This window comes from Phasianus colchicus, chromosome 2 (assembly GCF_987193195.1).
Source record: "Phasianus colchicus chromosome 2, bPhaCol1.hap1.1, whole genome shotgun sequence".
Lineage (NCBI taxonomy): Eukaryota > Metazoa > Chordata > Aves > Galliformes > Phasianidae > Phasianus > Phasianus colchicus.
In genome coordinates, this window is record NC_143437.1 from 1,078,113 (window position 1) to 1,091,821 (window position 13,709).

At 46.4% G+C, this 13,709-nt stretch overlaps 1 protein-coding gene across 11 annotated transcripts in view; it reads left to right on the forward strand.

Annotated features, from left to right (window-relative positions):
• BCL11A (BCL11 transcription factor A) overlaps positions 1-13,309 on the forward strand; it is a 59,773-nt gene extending 46,464 nt beyond the window's left edge. For 3 of the 11 annotated variants that reach the window (XM_031595179.2, XM_090134507.1, XM_090134508.1), the window contains one exon: positions 5,498-10,592. In XM_031595179.2, the coding sequence (XP_031451039.1) occupies positions 5,498-7,503 (2,006 nt within the window). In that variant the 3' untranslated portion in view covers positions 7,504-10,592. Of the gene's footprint in view, positions 1-5,497; positions 10,593-12,788 lie in introns of those variants that run through there. The other 8 variants (XM_031595180.2, XM_090134505.1, XM_090134509.1 and 5 more) reach the window with 6 other exon arrangements.
• Positions 13,310-13,709: the final 400 nt, after the last annotated feature.

A 13,709-nucleotide genomic window follows, 5' to 3' on the forward strand; every position in this document is an offset into this window, starting at 1 on the left:
AAATTCACAGAGAACACTGAGAGTGATAAGCAGAAAAGTTCAGAAAGTCCTCTGTAGTACATAAATGCAGCTATAATCATAATCATAATCATTATTATTATTAATAATCACTGGAACAACATCAGCACTGCTGATAAGAACAGCACTATCAGCTGCTTATAACTCATTAATATAGACCATTAATATCATGCCTTCTGTAACCTGGAGAGCCATGAGGAAGGGTGAGGGTACTAAGGAAAAGCCTGTCTGGTCAGTTTGTTTCCCACTTGTGCTGATGGTGCCAACCACCAGGAAAAGGTGAGTCATGAGGCAGCCCATGTGTCATGCTGAAGGGAGAAGTGGCTACCGCAGACAAGAGTGGACCCATTTATCTCCTGTCCCTGCTGAACTTCCTGTGTCCCAACGGCTCCGTGTCGCTTGCTTTCGGTTGAAGGAATTTCAACAGTACAGATTTCCAAAAATGAAAAAAAAAAAAAAAGAGAGATTTGACAGGCCAGATGGAGGAGAGCTGAATCAAGTACAAGTGGTAACAATTAACTCCTCTTTCTCTTCCCCCCCTTTAAATAGCATAACAACTCAACATTTATCTGTCCAAAATTCAAGCAGTTAGTTGACATTAAAGGAGGATGAAGAAGTCTCTGGGTTTGGCTCAAGTTGTCTTGCATGGCAAGCAGAAGTGAGGGAGGTGCTTGCTGCAGGTGCTCTGGTCTCTGTCTGATGACAAAAGGTCTCAGGTATGTGCTCGAGTCACCCACGGGACCTGCAGTGTGGCAGCACCCCTGGGTGTTTCTTGAAGCAAGCACAGGGAAACAGAGGGACTGCAGAGCCAGGCGGTCACCCAAAGGTGTGATGCTGTGTAGCTGTTTTGCCACTTCTCGAAAGCTCCTGTGTGTCCGGAGAGCAGCTTTTCTGGATCCAACCCTGACTTTTGAGAAATGGAGGAAGCTCTTCCAAAACACATTGGCTCGCACATGCAGATTATTCCATTACTCACTTGGCAATGGTTGGAGTTGGGCGCCTTGCTCCAGAATGTGTTTCACTCCCAGCAGTGGCATCTAGCTGACAGCTTCTCCTCCCAGCTGGTCCCTTCCCCAGCCCGTGTCTGGCACGGCTGCTGGTGCTGCGGGCACGGCCACAGCCTTGTGTTGTGCCCAGGTGTCGGGAGCTTGGTGGGTTACTCTGTGAGCATGGTCAGGAAGGATCAGCTATGTTATTTTTGTAATTTAGAGAAACCTCTGAATGCTGAGTGCAGGCATATCTTCCTGTTTTATTAAGTAATTGTGCCAACTGCCCTGAAAGGCACTCAAATGCCAGTATCCATTCCAGTCATTTGTTAATGGTTTTTCAGATTGGAATCTAAATCTGTTGCTCATGTGTTCCAACTTAATTCACTTCTCTTGGGGCCGTGGAAGGTAGGATCTGTTCCAAGAGGCATGTTAGGTACTACATGGTGCTCCTTAGAAATGTGGTGTGGTAGCACTGGCTGTCTGTGGGCTGGGGTGCTCAACAGGAGTAAATCTGTGGTCATGGGTGAGCAGTCATTGGTGAGACCCACTGGGTTTCTGTCTGGCTCTTAGTGGCCATGCATTCCTGTTCGCCACAGGGTGTCCCAGTATAGTCTTCATAGGGTTGAGAAAAAGAGGAGTGGGGTGTATTCATTCAGGATTTGTGCATGACATCCAAAACATGGCCTCCTGTGGTTCTGAGGGTTTTGTGCAAGCCTACAAGCCAGATCCTTGGCGCTGATGCCACTACAAAAAGCAAAGGGGGAATGGGGCTGCACCATGCTTCTGTGCTGCCCATGGGGCCTGGGGCCAGTTCCCGAGAGGTGAGGGAAATTGTCAGTAAGGTTTTCTGGGAGGAAAAATGAACACAGAGAACTGTAAATGGTAACTGGAAGCTGCTTTTGTTCTGATCTGACCAGGAAGGAGAAGGCAACCTTGGCCAAAAAGAACGCTGGAAATACAGGTGTTCCTGGAGAGCTCACAGCTGGGTTTAGGCAAAGGGAGCATCAAGGTAGTGGTTTTGATCAATATTTCTGCTGAAGGGCTGGAAATATTACATTTGTGTATCATAGGTATGTGGTGACATTTTTTTCTATGCCGTTAGTAGCTGAGGAGGATTTTATATGAGATCCAATGGAGATAAATATCTTTAAGTGAAAAAGCTCTGACAACTTGCACCCAAGAATCCCTAAATGTTGGCAAGTGATGCTTGTTCTTTATGAAGTTTACAAACTGGGAAAATAGTGTCCATGGGTGGCTGGGTAACTGGGAGACCATTAGTAATACTTTGCTTATCTGCTCAGGGAAAATAATTGAGGAGCTGGCATGAGATTCAATTGATAAAGAATTAAGGCTAAAATATAATACATGCCACTCAAATTTATGGAATACAAATCTTGTCAAATAAACCGGATTTCATTCTTCAGGATGACAAGCTTGGTTGATAAATGCAGATGAAATAGACTTTGCAAGGTGTTAGACGTGGTTCTGCATGAGATGGAAGAGTAAGTGCCGTGTGGTATTGATGGCATACGCAGGAGGATGGAGATGAATGGTCTCAGGATGAAGTTTTGCATGGGGGTATCATGGGGAGTAAGCCCATGTGTTTGTGGAAGTCTGCACGTGCACTGAGCTACAGGAAATTATCATAGAATACCTTGAGTTTGAAGTGACGTTAAAGCCCACCCAGCCCCAACTGCTGTTTGCCTTGAGCGCCTCTGGGGATGGGACATCCTCAGCTCCTCTGAGCAGGTGCCTGTGCCAGCACCTGTTCCACTCGTTGAGTGAAAAGCTGTGAAAAAAAACAAACAAGTTTTGGAGTGGGACTGGGAGGGGCTCAAGTTTTTCTTTCAGAAAACTTAATGTGCCATGTTTTCTGTGTGCTTCCTTGGCATGTGGGGGGCACTGTGTATACCAAGGCGCTTTCCAGTGGATCACCAATAAGCAAGCAACAGGAGGGAAGGGATAGAGGTGGAGCCATGGGCTGGGGTGGTGGCGTCCTGCTTCACGTCCAGGTTTGAGACACTCTGTAAGTCTCTTGGAAATTGTTGGAAAACCCTAGTGGCAAGGCAGAATTGTCCTGGTGGAAGGTGAGGCAAGCTATGAAATGAAGCATCCACTGGATCCCTTCCAGCCTGGGCTACTACAGGAACACAACTATGCATGATGGGTTGGCATAAAGGGAAGGTGAGACTCCTTCAAACCTTCTGTATTGCGCATGTCTCTGCTTGCCAGCAATGAGCAACCAATTGCCGTAATTCTTACCAATTGGCAAGGCCTATGTTAAGCTGGTCAGTCCATAGCCTCCGTAATTAATCAAGCACTAATAGACAAATTAGAAATTGAGTCTCTTCAAAGTAGGAGGTGGAGGCAAACCACAGATTTTAACCATTTCACTGCTTTCTTTTATTGCCCAGCTTTATGACACTCTTCCGAAAATGGTCGGTTGTTTGAAATTAGGGAGGTTTAGTACATAAACATTATTTTAAATTTAAATTATTGTCTTGATTACCAAACATGGACGGCAAATTAAAAACTTGTTTTTCAGGAAAGCAAATGAAGAATAATATTGCATTTTACACTCCACTAAATCAATGTAGCCCTAATTTTACTATGCAGGAAATCAATTCTAGTCTTTATAACAGTCGAAGATGTTTTGAACAAAGTAATTTTGCAAATTATGGCAAGTAACACATTTATTGATGACTGTAGTTTAGGAATTTAGAATTTGTGAGCACAGTAATATAATAAGGCTGTACTGGCAGGAGCTGAGTGAAATACAGATTATATGGTGAAACTGTAATGCATCATTTGCTATTAGTGGACTGGTAATAATTACTAGTTTCAAAGCAGCTTTTTCCATGTAATCTTTAGTCTCAGTCGTAACAGCCCTTCTCATTGACATTATGATTATGCTAGCTGCCCTTATGATCTGGAATATCTAGTTGATGGGAATACTAAAATGTGATAGTGAGCACTGTATGTTGTATCCTCATTATAAGATAAAATGCTATTTTCTCTGTGCTAATACATAAAATAGAGAAACAAGGTAGCCTTACTTTGTCAGTGCACTGTGGCCATGATGTGTGACTTATAGTGCATTGGTAAAAACTTCCACTTTGTTACAGCAAAGCAAGATGAAATTTTCATTTTTTTTTTTTTTCTTTTCTTTTTCCTCCTGAGCTCACAAATGAGCAGAGTGAATGTGAAAGCCCAATTGAATTTTGCTCTAATTTCAACAGATTTAAGTATTTATCTGCGCTTGCATGTCTGGTGTATAGCAAGCACTGTGATGCATTTTATTTGAACGCTGACTGCAGTTGAAGGACGAGATGTCAAATATTATTCCAAGAGCTTTTAAAGTGGCCTAAAGTGTTAAACACCTGCTGGAGATGGCCAAGGTGTGTTTTACTTACCCAATTCAGATTGTCAGGCCAAACGTGTAATGATGGAGGAAGCGGGTGGCTGCAGCATTTCTCTGCTGGTGCTGCTGGTTGACTCCCTGCTGTTCCCATCTCACCATTCAGCTCATTGTACAACACCTGGATGAAGCTGTTCACCTCAACTGAGACGGGAAACAAGATGGTTGTGGATAAAATTATGTTCTCTTTCCATATCTGCTTTTTTTTTTTCTCTTTCCTTTAATTCCCATTTCTTCACGCTAGGCAATTATGTTAAACCTTATTTGGGTAACTCTTACATTGTCTCATGCTGAGATTTACCTGCAGTGGTTTGGCTGGAGCTGGGAGTCCCCTGGGCACAGCTTACTTGGGAAGACCCTGGGGGTATTTTTGTTATTTGTACTTGGCAAATCTCAGGGGTGTTTTTTTTTTTTTTTTGCTGTTGTTGTTGGGTTTCTTTTTTTTTTTTTGTTTTTAAATCACAGAAATAGCAACTCTACAGAGCAGCTAGGCAGGACTGGAGATTATTTTTTGTGCTCATCTTAGCTCTAGTTGCAGGTTACCAGCATTGAGCAACAATTGCGTACAGAGGTGGAAGTTGCTTATGCACAAACTTACCGGGACTGATGGAAACATGCTCATTGTCTCCCTATCTCCCACTGCTCTTCCCTTATGCTCTCAAAAAGTTATTAATTTCCCTTGCTTTTTAATATCATCAGGGGCTGCTTTCTTCTGCCATTATTAGCTTGCTTTTTGTTTAATTATTTATTAGTTGGTTGCTCCTTTGTAATCCCCATGTTATCTCCCAAAATGAATGACCGTGTAACAGTGTGCTCGCTCCCTGCTGCCATGCCGTTCACCAGCCTCAGCCCATCTGCAGTGCTCTAGTCCACTCCCTGTTTGTCTGCAACTTTCTCCCTGGTCCAGGCCCTATTCCACAGTTCTGAGTTCAGTTCTGAGCTGGGAAGTGGAGTGGAGCTTCCTCCAGCCCTGAATGCTCCCTTCTCCCCACTTGGCTGTGGCCTTGTGTGGTAGGACAGCTCAGGCGTGGATGCGATTAAACATTTACGCTGCTGTTGTGTTGTTTTGCAGGTAAAGAAGAGCCCAGCAGCTACACGTGCACGACTTGTAAACAACCTTTCAACAGCGCCTGGTTCCTCTTGCAGCATGCACAGAACACGCACGGCTTACGGATCTACCTAGAAAGCGAGCATGGCAGCCCCCTGACACCACGGGTTGGTATCCCATCAGGACTAGGTGCAGAGTGCCCTTCCCAGCCACCTCTCCATGGGATTCACATTGCAGACAATAACCCTTTTAACCTGCTCAGAATACCTGGCTCGGTCTCGAGAGAGGCGTCAGGGCTGGGAGAAGGGCGATTCCCACCCACGCCGCCCCTCTTTAGCCCTCCCCCGAGGCACCATTTGGATCCGCATCGCATAGAGCGCCTGGGTGCCGAAGAAATGGCTCTGGCCACCCATCACCCTAGTGCCTTTGACAGGGTGCTGCGACTGAACCCCATGGCGATGGAGCCCCCTGCTATGGATTTCTCCCGGCGGCTGCGGGAGCTGGCCGGCAACACCTCCAGTCCGCCCCTGTCCCCGAGCCGGCCCAGCCCTATGCAAAGGCTGCTGCAGCCCTTCCAGCCTGGCAGCAAACCCCCGTTCCTGGCCACACCACCTCTTCCTCCTCTGCAGTCCGCTCCTCCTCCCTCCCAGCCACCAATGAAGTCCAAGTCCTGCGAGTTCTGTGGGAAGACCTTCAAGTTCCAGAGCAACTTGGTGGTCCACCGCAGGAGCCACACTGGGGAGAAACCCTACAAGTGCAACCTGTGCGACCATGCCTGCACTCAGGCCAGCAAACTGAAGCGCCACATGAAGACACACATGCACAAGTCATCACCCATGACGGTGAAGTCCGATGATGGGCTCTCCACTGCCAGCTCCCCTGAGCCCGGTACCAGCGACCTGGTTGGCAGTGCCAGCAGTGCCCTCAAGTCAGTGGTGGCCAAGTTCAAGAGTGAGAATGACCCCAACATGATCCCCGAGAATGGAGATGAGGAGGAAGAGGAAGAGGAGGAGGAGGAGGAGGAAGAAGAGGAGGAAGAAGAGGAGGACTTGACCGAGAATGAGAGGCCAGATTATGGCTTTGGGATGAACCTGGAGGCGGCCCACCACCACGAGAACAACTCGCGGGCCGGAGAGGAGAGCCGGTCGATGCCAGATGTCATGCAAGGTATGGTTCTCAGCTCCATGCAACACTTCAGCGAGGCCTTCCACCAGGTGCTGGGGGAGAAGCACAAACGGGGCCACCTCTCCGAGGCCGAGGTACACAGGGACACTTGCGATGAAGACTCGGTGGCTGGTGAGTCCGACCGCATTGACGACGGGGCGGTCAACGGCCGGGGCTGCTCCCCTGGGGAGTCTGCCTCAGGCGGCCTGTCCAAAAAGCTGCTGCTAGGTAGTCCCAGCTCCCTGAGCCCCTTCTCCAAACGCATCAAGCTGGAGAAGGAGTTCGACCTACCCACCGCCGCCATGCCCAACACCGAAAATGTTTACTCGCAGTGGCTGGCTGGCTATGCTGCCTCGCGGCAGCTGAAGGACCCCTTCCTCAGCTTTGGTGACTCCCGACAATCGCCCTTCGCCTCCTCCTCTGAGCACTCATCAGAGAATGGCAGCCTGCGCTTCTCCACGCCGCCGGGAGAGCTGGATGGTGGCATCTCGGGCCGAAGCGGCACGGGAAGTGGAGGGAGCACCCCGCATATTAGTGGCCCGGGCCCTGGCAGGCCCAGCTCAAAAGAGGGCAGACGCAGCGACACTTGTGAGTACTGTGGGAAAGTCTTCAAGAACTGTAGTAATCTCACTGTCCACAGACGGAGCCACACGGGCGAGCGGCCCTATAAGTGTGAGCTTTGCAACTACGCCTGCGCCCAGAGTAGCAAGCTCACTCGGCACATGAAAACACATGGTCAGGTGGGAAAGGACGTTTACAAATGCGAGATTTGTAAGATGCCTTTTAGCGTGTACAGTACCCTGGAGAAACACATGAAAAAATGGCACAGTGATCGAGTCTTGAATAATGAGATAAAAACTGAATAGAGGTATATTAATACTCCCCGTCCCTGCCCCGGCTCCCTGTAGAGGTTTTTTAGTCCCTTGTGATTAAACTAATGGAAGCTAAGGAAATTTGGAAAGTGCTTGTCACCAGCACACCTGTTTATTTTCTTTTTGTTCTCACCGTTTGAATGCATGATCTGTATCGGGGCAATACTATTGCATTTTACGCAAACTTTGAGCCTTTCTCTTGTGCAATAATTTACATGTTGTGTATGTTTTTGTTTTTGTTTTATTTTTTTATTTTGAATTAGACAGCATGTATGGTATGTTATGGCTATTTTTTAAATTGTCCCTGATTAGTTGCTGAGCAAACATGTCGCTGTTTCCAGTTCCGTTTGGAAAAAAAAAAAAAAAAAAAAGAAAAAAAAAGAGGAAAAGAGAATATCGAAACAAAACAAAAACAAGAGCAAACAGAACCGACCATGCTGCATACATCCTGTAATACATATCATGTACAGTTTTGTTTTGTGACGTGTGAAGGAATGCGCACTCTGGGTAACCTTCTGCGGACAGGACCGATAGCACTGAAGAGGCGTCACGTTAGCTAGATTTCTGTCTTAAAAGAATAAACGTGTCGATTGGACAGAGTACCGCTTAGGAACAGGCCTTTACTTGAAGCCCAGCCCTCCGCCACCGGTAACTGAGAGGTAAATTCCTATTCTCATTTGGTTTAAAACACAAAATCTGAGTGCCTTGGATCTCTTGCGAGCGATGCTGACGACTCCTTTCTGCTCCCTCTGCACTCGTAGCTCATCTCGGCGCTGAGCCCGCGTGAGGAGCGAGGACGTGGGGACGTGGGGACGTATGAGGAGGAGCAGCCCCAGCCCCAGCCCCAGTCCCAGCCCCAGCCCTGACGGCGGCAGCCCCCCTCTGCCTGCTCTCTCCCAGTCCCGACCCTTCGTGCTGGTGTAGAGACTGCCTCGCTCCCGGAGCGTGCAAAGAGATAGGAGCTCCCTGCCCCACTCTTGTACCCCCCCCATACTGATGGTTAAATAGAATGTGAAATGCGCAGAGCCCTCCACCGTGGTTAAACACACAAGTAAGGAAATTCGTTTTATGAAGATATTTACTTTTAATAATATCTTTTATTGATTCTGGCACAAAAACAAATAAATCCCGAACCACTTGGTTGTCAAGCTGACAATTGAATTATAAACTTTAAGACCTCATGTACCATGTAAAAAAAAAAAAATAAATAAAGAAGACTGGCAATAATACTTCACTGAGTGTAACAGATAGAGGAGTGAAAAATAATTGTGATTTATCAGCACAACGTGGTACTGTTTGCCATATAAACTAGAGCAGGTGTATAAGCTAATATTGATATGACCGTGATTAACTATGAACTATTAAGTCTTGCCTATAATGTGACGCTCTGGAGAAAGAACGGAGAATTAAAAAAAAAGAGAGAGAGAAAAGATAAAGAGTAGCAGTGTGTATGTCTGTGCTCCCTAAAGTTGTACTTCATTTTTTTTCATGCTCTTTGTGCTCTTTGTGTTGACATGGAAGAGGATTCGTTGTGTTCTCACTAAGCTAGCACCTGCCCCGTTGGTATTCAGATAGCACTTGACTCTGCCTGAGATGTCTGTATCTTTCCTCTAATCGAAGGTACAGAGGTTGAGTATAAAATAAGACTGCTCAGATAGGACAATTAAATGCACTGTACAATTTTCCCAGTTTACAGGTCTATACATAAAGGGAAAAGTTGCAAGAATGCTGAAAAAAAGAAAAAAAAAAGAAAATTGAACTCAATCTCATTGATAAACATAAAAAAAAAATTAAAAAAAACAAACAAAAACCAACAAACATTGCCAGCCATGTACTTGAGTAATGAGCTTATCTCCTTGGACGCAACACTGCAGCGCTGTGAATGGATACAGACTCTACACTCACATAACAGAAATGATCGCTTTCGCTCCTACAGTGCGAAGATTTTTTTTGTACAAAACTTTTTTAAATATAAATGTTAAGAAATTTTTTTAAAAAGGAAAAAAAAAAAAACACACTTCATTATGTTTAGGGGGAAACTGTATTTTAGGGTTCATTGTCTTGGTGGTGTACCAGACTTGTTACTCATTTAAAATGGTAGTGGAGATTCTATGCCTTTGATATACACAGCTCTTCAGGTTGTACAAAACATGCATCGGGGAAAGGTTTAAGATTATATAGTACTTAAATATAGGAAAATGCACACTCATGTTGATTCCTATGCTAAAATACATTTATGGTCTCTTTTTTCTGTATTTCTAGAATGGTATTTGAATTAAATGTTCATCTAGTGTAGGCACTATAGTATTTATATTGAAGCTTGTATTTTTAACTGTTGCTTGTTCTCTGAAAAGGTATTGACATACCTTTTTTGGTAGTGGAAAAAAAAAAAAAAACCAGGCTGCCACAGTATATTTTTTTAATTTGGCAGGATAATATAGTGCAAATTATTTGTATGTTTCAAAAAGACAAAAAAGCGTGACATTGTACAGATCAGAGGCCATATGATGGCTGCTTGGGGGAAAGCTGTTGAAATGTCACGCTGCTGCCGTCACAGAGGGTTGTACATATCTTTTTGTTCTTTTTTTCCTGCTGCCATACTGTATGCAGTACTGCAAGCTGATAACGTTGGTTTGTTACGTAGTGTGCTTTATGTCCCTCTCCTTCTATCACCCTACATTCCAGCATCTTACCTTCATATGCAGTAAAAGAAAGGAAGAAAAAAAAAAAAGCTTAAAAAAAAAAGCTAAAAAAAACAAAAAGAAACAAAAAAAAAAAAAACGTTTTGCAGTTTTTTTCATTGCCAAAAACTAAATGGTGCTTTATATTTAGATTGGAAAGAATTTCATATGCAAAGCATATTAAAGAGAAAGCCCGCTTGAGTCAATACTTTTTTGTAAATGGCAATGCAGAATATTTTGTTATTGGCCTTTTCTATTCCTGTAATGAAAGCTGTTTGTCGTAACTTGAAATTTTATCTTTTACTATGGGAGTCACTATTTATTATTGCGTATGTGCTCTGTTCAAAACAGAGGCACCGAATTTGATCTTTTGTTTTTCTTTGGGGTTTTTTTGGGAGGGGATTTTTTTAATTTTTTTTAATTTTTTTTTTTTTTTTTTTTTTTTTTTAATTTGGATGACCAAAGGTCATTACAACCTGGCTTTTTATTGTATTTGTTCCTGGTCTTTGTTAAGTTCTATTGGAAAAAAAAAAAAAAAACCACTGTCTGTGTTTTTTTGGCAGTTGTCTGCATTATCCTGTTCATACACCCATTTTGTCCTTTTATTGAAAAAAAAAAATAAAAAAAAAACCTTAAAGTACACACTGTCGCTTCGGCGTCCTCATTCGGCACAGGCGCAGCCCTGGGCCGCAGCAGCAGGCGGTGGCTCGGCCGCTCTGCGGTCTCCGGGCCCTCGTGCCGCTCCGGGCCAGGCAGGGTGGCCCCCCCTGGGCCTTTTTAAACAGAAGCGCGGGTTTGTGGGACCTTAACCTCCGGGCTCCAGGCCCACAGCACCCTTTGTGCTGTGTACTACAAGTGCCGCGTGCGCAGCACCTCGTGGCCAAGCACCCACTTCTGTGGTTCTGTCTCTTGCTGTTCCAACTGTAACTTTGGATTGAATGCTTTTCTTTTTATTTATTTGTTTGTTTGTTTGTTTAGTTATTTATTTTTCTTTTTCATTTGGTTTCTGTGAAGCTTTCCAGTTGTTCTGTCGTCTCCTTGTGATGGCATCATTCATTGCCTGTATTTCGCCCTTCCAAAAAGGGGGAGCTGGGATGTAGATGGGAAAGGTTGCGTGTCACCTATGTGTGAAAAGAAAAATGACCACTTTTCTGAGTTAAAAGAGGAAAGCTCAATTTTAGCCCCAGCCAGGAGGAAGGGAGACTGGAGTGGGGCTGCCCAAGGGAGCCTCAGGTTTCTCTGTGCTACCTTTCATGTAGGCAATAGTCATGTGCCCCGCAGAGGGCCAACACATGGAAGGGTGGAAAGTGTGCCTTGACGGCGATGGCTCTTGTTCTGGGCAGCGCTTGGTTTGCACTCAGCTCTCCAGGAGCACAGCCCCGTGGCTGCAGCCTGAATGCTGAAACTGAAGCCACAGAGCCACAGTTTCCCAGCGGTGCAGAGCCCCGGCACAGCGCAGCCTATGCTCCAGGAACCTCTGAATTTCTACATCTCTGTTCCTGAGAGCAGTGTTTGGTGGCACCATTGCTGCTGATCATAGTTCAGAACCCATCCGCTGGAGAGGAGGAACACATCTCTGTGGCACAGACCCATTGCCATTAATATTTAATATTCTCTAAATTGAGTGATTTATAGAATGAAGGCACTGAAACAGTATCAGGAATTCAGGCTACAGATGTTTCATATTTATTATGTTTCCAAGCGTGGAAACAAATACAGGAATAAGCAATCCCATGATTTTGCTTGGCATTGGAGGCTGTGACTGTCTGATGAAATACAGTTTCAGGGTTTATTGGAGTGCAGAGTTTCTACAGCAAGCAAAGAGATGCCAGCTGCTGCTACAGCTCGTGCATGCTCCAGTTGTATGTTTTCCCCCGTAAATGCTTAGAACTCTTTTTGGAGGCTGTGTGGGAAGGTCACAGTACCATGCAGGAGCGTGATGCAGCAGGCAGAATCACAGCCAGGCCCCACAAGTGCAACGTAGAGCCGCCAGCACCCACTGCCCTGTGCTAGGATGTGCTCCACTGGCCCTGAGTGGTTGCAGTGTGCGTGGTCCCTGACACTGCTGCAAGTCATACCGAAATGGGTTGGATTCAGAGTAAACAGAACTAACGAAAGGTTTTCCTTCGTGAGGTGCAGCCATGTGCTCTAGGTGTAGGGCAACTACCCCAGCACACGGGGGGGATGTGGCTGGTGGGTTGCCCACATAGCCCTGCAACAGCGCTGCGGCTGAGCTCCTAAGCGTGATCAAAGTGATTCCCATAGAAACGGTGCCCCATGCAATGGTATGGGGCTCGTGGTGGCAGTGCTCTGGGTGCATCTCAAGAGGTGGTGCAGGGCCAGCAGCACAGTGCTTGGGGATAGCTGCGCGGAGGGATGTGTGCCGGTGCTGGGGGAGGTCAACGAGGTGTGGGGATCAGTGGTGAGGCAGGTGGGCTTGGTCTGGCTAGATCCTTAGCAGAGAGCAGAGGGTCTTGGCAAGGGGTGCGGGACTGGGGGCAGCTTTCACCCCTCGCTGCTTAGAGAAGACAATAGGGGCAGGAGTTGCACTCTGGTCCGTGTCACACTTGTCCTCTCCTCTGTCCCCATGCTCTCCAGGTGCGATGTACCCCCCCAGCTGGCGTGGTGCCCAGGGAGCCTCGGATGCCTGGCAGTTTTCGGATGGAAGTTCAAGAGCACTTAAGTTTTGAGAGGAGATGAAGCGGGGCCAGCGGCTGGCAGTGCACGTGTCTGGAGGCGTCCCCATCCTGTGGCTTGCTGTGACCCGCAGCACCCGACGTCCCGCCAATGGCAGCGCCCCCCAGCTCCTCCAGCCTGCAGGACTGTCGTATTTATATTTTGTAATAGAGTACAACACTACTTTTGTTCAGTTTTTGTTTGTTTATTTCTTTTTCTAAGAACAAAAAAGCAAAAATGCCTACCAAGGTCGAGGGCTGCCCAGGGTCTCTGGCCCTGAGGAGAGGACTCTGCCCATATGTTGGCCCTGTTCGGAGGACCCGGCTCCATGTGTGTCTCCATTTCCCATAAAGTGCACCTCACGTTATGAGTTACAAATAAAACAAAACACAGTGTGGATCCATGGCAGGTGGGCAATCACCATAATAAATGTTGGAGTTTTAGGTTTTGTTCGCTCTTTCTTTACTTTGCCATTAGTGGCCAAGGGCAGTGACCATGACTGTCGCCATGCACAGGAGTGGTGCTCCATCCCCACAGGGCTCACACCTGGCCCTGGTGACCACCCTCATGCTCTCTGCTGCTGCCCATGTGTGACAGACCGATAGTGACTGCTGTTATCACATTTCTGCTGTTAACCAGTGTGTTTTGGGGTCGACAAGACCTGTGACCTCCTTTGTTGTGTCACTGTTGGCAGTCAGCCCCCAGCCGAGCCCACAGATTTGGGGCAGATTTGGTGCGGGTGAAGCCTAGCTCTGCCCTGACTGCACTGCTCCCTGTGCCTTGCCTCAGACCACCACTCCACAGAGCTCTCCCGTGTGCCTTGCCCCAAGCGTAGCCCCCAGA